The sequence below is a fragment of the Salpingoeca rosetta genome (genome assembly GCF_000188695.1).
Source record: "Salpingoeca rosetta unplaced genomic scaffold supercont1.1, whole genome shotgun sequence".
NCBI lineage: Eukaryota > Choanoflagellata > Craspedida > Salpingoecidae > Salpingoeca > Salpingoeca rosetta.
The window spans coordinates 341,281-344,123 of NW_004457740.1; the positions used below are offsets into that span (position 1 = coordinate 341,281).

General features: G+C 54.9%; 2 protein-coding genes across 3 annotated transcripts in view; one reads left to right on the forward strand and one right to left on the reverse strand.

Annotated features, from left to right (window-relative positions):
• The window catches only part of PTSG_11535, a 2,960-nt gene extending 2,016 nt beyond the window's left edge, over positions 1-944 (forward strand). For both annotated transcript variants that reach the window (XM_004998575.1, XM_004998574.1), the window contains one exon: positions 365-944. In XM_004998575.1, coding sequence (XP_004998632.1) covers positions 365-876 — 512 coding nt within the window. In that variant the 3' untranslated portion in view covers positions 877-944. The remainder of the gene's footprint in view (positions 1-364) is intronic.
• A 711-nt stretch (positions 945-1,655) lies between these two features.
• Positions 1,656-2,843, reverse strand: part of PTSG_00079 (inosine triphosphate pyrophosphatase) — a gene marked incomplete at both ends in the record, with an annotated part of 2,120 nt that continues 932 nt past the window's right edge. The window contains 4 exons of the mRNA XM_004998576.1: positions 1,656-1,868; positions 2,125-2,272; positions 2,420-2,496; positions 2,709-2,834. Coding sequence (XP_004998633.1) covers positions 1,656-1,868; positions 2,125-2,272; positions 2,420-2,496; positions 2,709-2,834 — 564 coding nt within the window. The remainder of the gene's footprint in view (positions 1,869-2,124; positions 2,273-2,419; positions 2,497-2,708; positions 2,835-2,843) is intronic.

Genomic DNA, 2,843 nt, shown 5'->3' on the forward strand with positions numbered 1-2,843 from the left:
CTGTCTGTCTGTCTGTCTGTGTGTGTGTGTGTGTCTGTCTGTCTGTCTGTCTGTCTGCCTGCCTGCCTGCCTGTCTGTCTGTCTGTCTGTCTGTCTGTCTGTCTGCCTCTGTGTGTGTGTGCGCCTCTCTGCCTGCCTTCCTTCCTGTCTGCCTTCCTGTCTGCTTGTGTCTGATTGGTGTTCGCGTGCGTACGCACATGCTTGCTGCCGTCTTTCTGCCACTGCTCCGTCAGTTGCAAACTGGCCACGTCTTGTTCTGTGATGCGTGCACCCATGACCGCCTTCTCCCTGCCTGGTCTGCCATGGCGCCATTCACTCACCCACACCCGCCTATGACGCTGTTGTTGTTCTTCTTCCTCTGCAGCGGAAGTATCTTCCGGCCATCTTGCAAAGATGAAGAAACGCCTCTTCCGTCGCATGGCTGCATCGTCAACTTCCCCAAAGGCAAAACAACAACAACAGCAGCAGAACAAGAACAAGAACAAGAACAAGAGAGCAGGAGACACGACGACCTCCCAGCAGCAACAGAAACAAAGCAGGCCGCGAGCCACAGGCGCACGTGCGCCATCATCATCATCATCATCATCCAGCAAGCCACGCACACCAACGAAGAGGAAACCAGGCTCAGCGTCGCGAAGCAAGAAGTCCATCACAAGAACGCCGACCAAGCAAGCCAGCCCCGCCAAGAAGACAGCCGCTGGCCCTCCAACAAAACCAAAGCCTGCAACAGCACCGAAACCTGTGGTGGCGACAAATGGACGACAGGAGCATTCGGCAACAGCATCCGGTGTTGAACGGGAGCCGTCGCGTGATCGCGTGCTCTCCATTGCAGCAAAATTCGAGGCACTCACCACCACCGCTGCTACCACCGCATAGCCACTGTGGCGTCTTTTGTTTGTGTGTGTGTGTGTGTGTGTGTGTGTGTGTGTGTGTGTGTGTGTGTGTGTGTGTGTGTGTGTGTGTGTGTGTGTGTGTGTGTGTGTGTGTGTGTGTGTGTGTGTGGGTGTGTGTGTGGGTGGGTGGGTGTGACGGGAGGACTTTCTGTACCTCCATTCATTCAACTGCCGTTATTTCCTGCTTTTTAGCGTTGCTTGTGAACATGTGTTCCTGGCACTGTGTTGGATTTACTTCCTTGTACACCCTCTCTCTTCTCTTCTTTCTGCCCTTGTTTTGCTCGTTGATCGACTCTGCAACACGTGGCGTGTTCCTTGGATTGTACAATACCCCATGCAAATGGACCGGCCAATTGCTTGCCAAGAGGTGGTGAGTTGCGCGCTCACAAGTTGTCTCGCATCACATCGTTTAATACTCAGCGGTTCCACCGCACACACACACACACACACACACACACACACACACACACACACACACACACACACACACACACACACACACACACACACACACACACACACACACACACACACACACACCATCCATTGCAAGGAGAAAATAGGAGGGGGGTTGCATCGGGCTGCGTCAGCTGATGTGATTATGGGCCCACGTGACCATCGCCATCGCCACCACGACCACCACCAATCAATCAATCAACAACTCACAGCATGCTTTGCTCCATGGTGCATTGCACTCATTGGTTGCGGCGGCGCCGGTGATGATGATGGTGGTGGTATTGGTGAGAGGGAGTTTCGGTGTGTTTAGGAGGTGGTCCAGTCCTTCTCCAGCGTCATGCGCTCAGAGACCTCCCGTGCGTGGCTCTTGAAGAACTCGGCCATCTTGGCCAGTGCGCGTCCGCGGTGGGAGATGGCGTTCTTTGCATCGCTCTCCATCTCCGCATATGTGGTGTGAAAGCCGTCGGGCTGGAAGACGGGGTCCCAGCCAAAGTGGGTCGGCCCGCGCGCAGGCACAATCTGCATGGTGGGGGTTGGGGGGTTGGTGGTATGTTGTGGTGGGAGGTGAGAGCGTGTGAGATGCGTGAAGTGCGCGAGATGCACGATGTGTGTGAGGAGTGAGATGCATTTGTATGATTGTTTATGTGTGATGATGATGATGGTGGTGGTGGTGGTGGTGGTGGTGGTGGTAGTGGTGGAAGATGTTTGTGAGCGGTTGTGTGGCTGTGTGGCTGTGTGTGAGCCTGCGCTGGTGGTGGTGACACTGCTGCAGCACCTTGCCGTCGGTCCTGCCGATAAAGAGGAGGGGCTCCACGCCCTCGCCGGGCTGGAAGGCAAAGATGCACTGTGCATATGCGGTCTTGTCATCAAAACCGGCCAGCATCTTGTTCAGGCCATCGTGGCCAACGCCCTTCAAGAACCACCTGTGCAGTGGCGGCAGCAGCAGTCAACACTCTGAAAATGAGGCCATGCCACTTGCCGCGTTCGTGCGCAATTCACGCACACACATACACACACTTGTACGTGTGTGCATCAGGGCAAGCGAGTGTACACGTGTCTGTGGAACGCACTTGATGTAGACGCCGGGCAGGCCACCAAGGGCGTTGAAGCAGAGGCTGGTGTCTTCAACGATGACGGGTGTTTTGACCTGCACGCCGTGTCATGCAGTGTTGGTGTGAGCAAGGCTTACATTCAGGAACGCGCATTAAAACACACACACACACACATACACACACACATACACACACGTGCGCGCAGCAGCTACACAATCACTTCCACTCACACTCACATGCACACAACACAACACACATACATATCATTTACACAACTCAGCAAGTACAAGCAGATCAGATTGCGCACCTGCTGGTAAGCGGCCTTGCACTTCTCAGCGGCGACGTGTGCGGGATCGCCCTGATATTCGGGAAGATCCACAGCCACGTTCTGCAGCTGGAACATAAAGTCATCGCCCACAATCTGCTGCACCTCCTGCTCCAC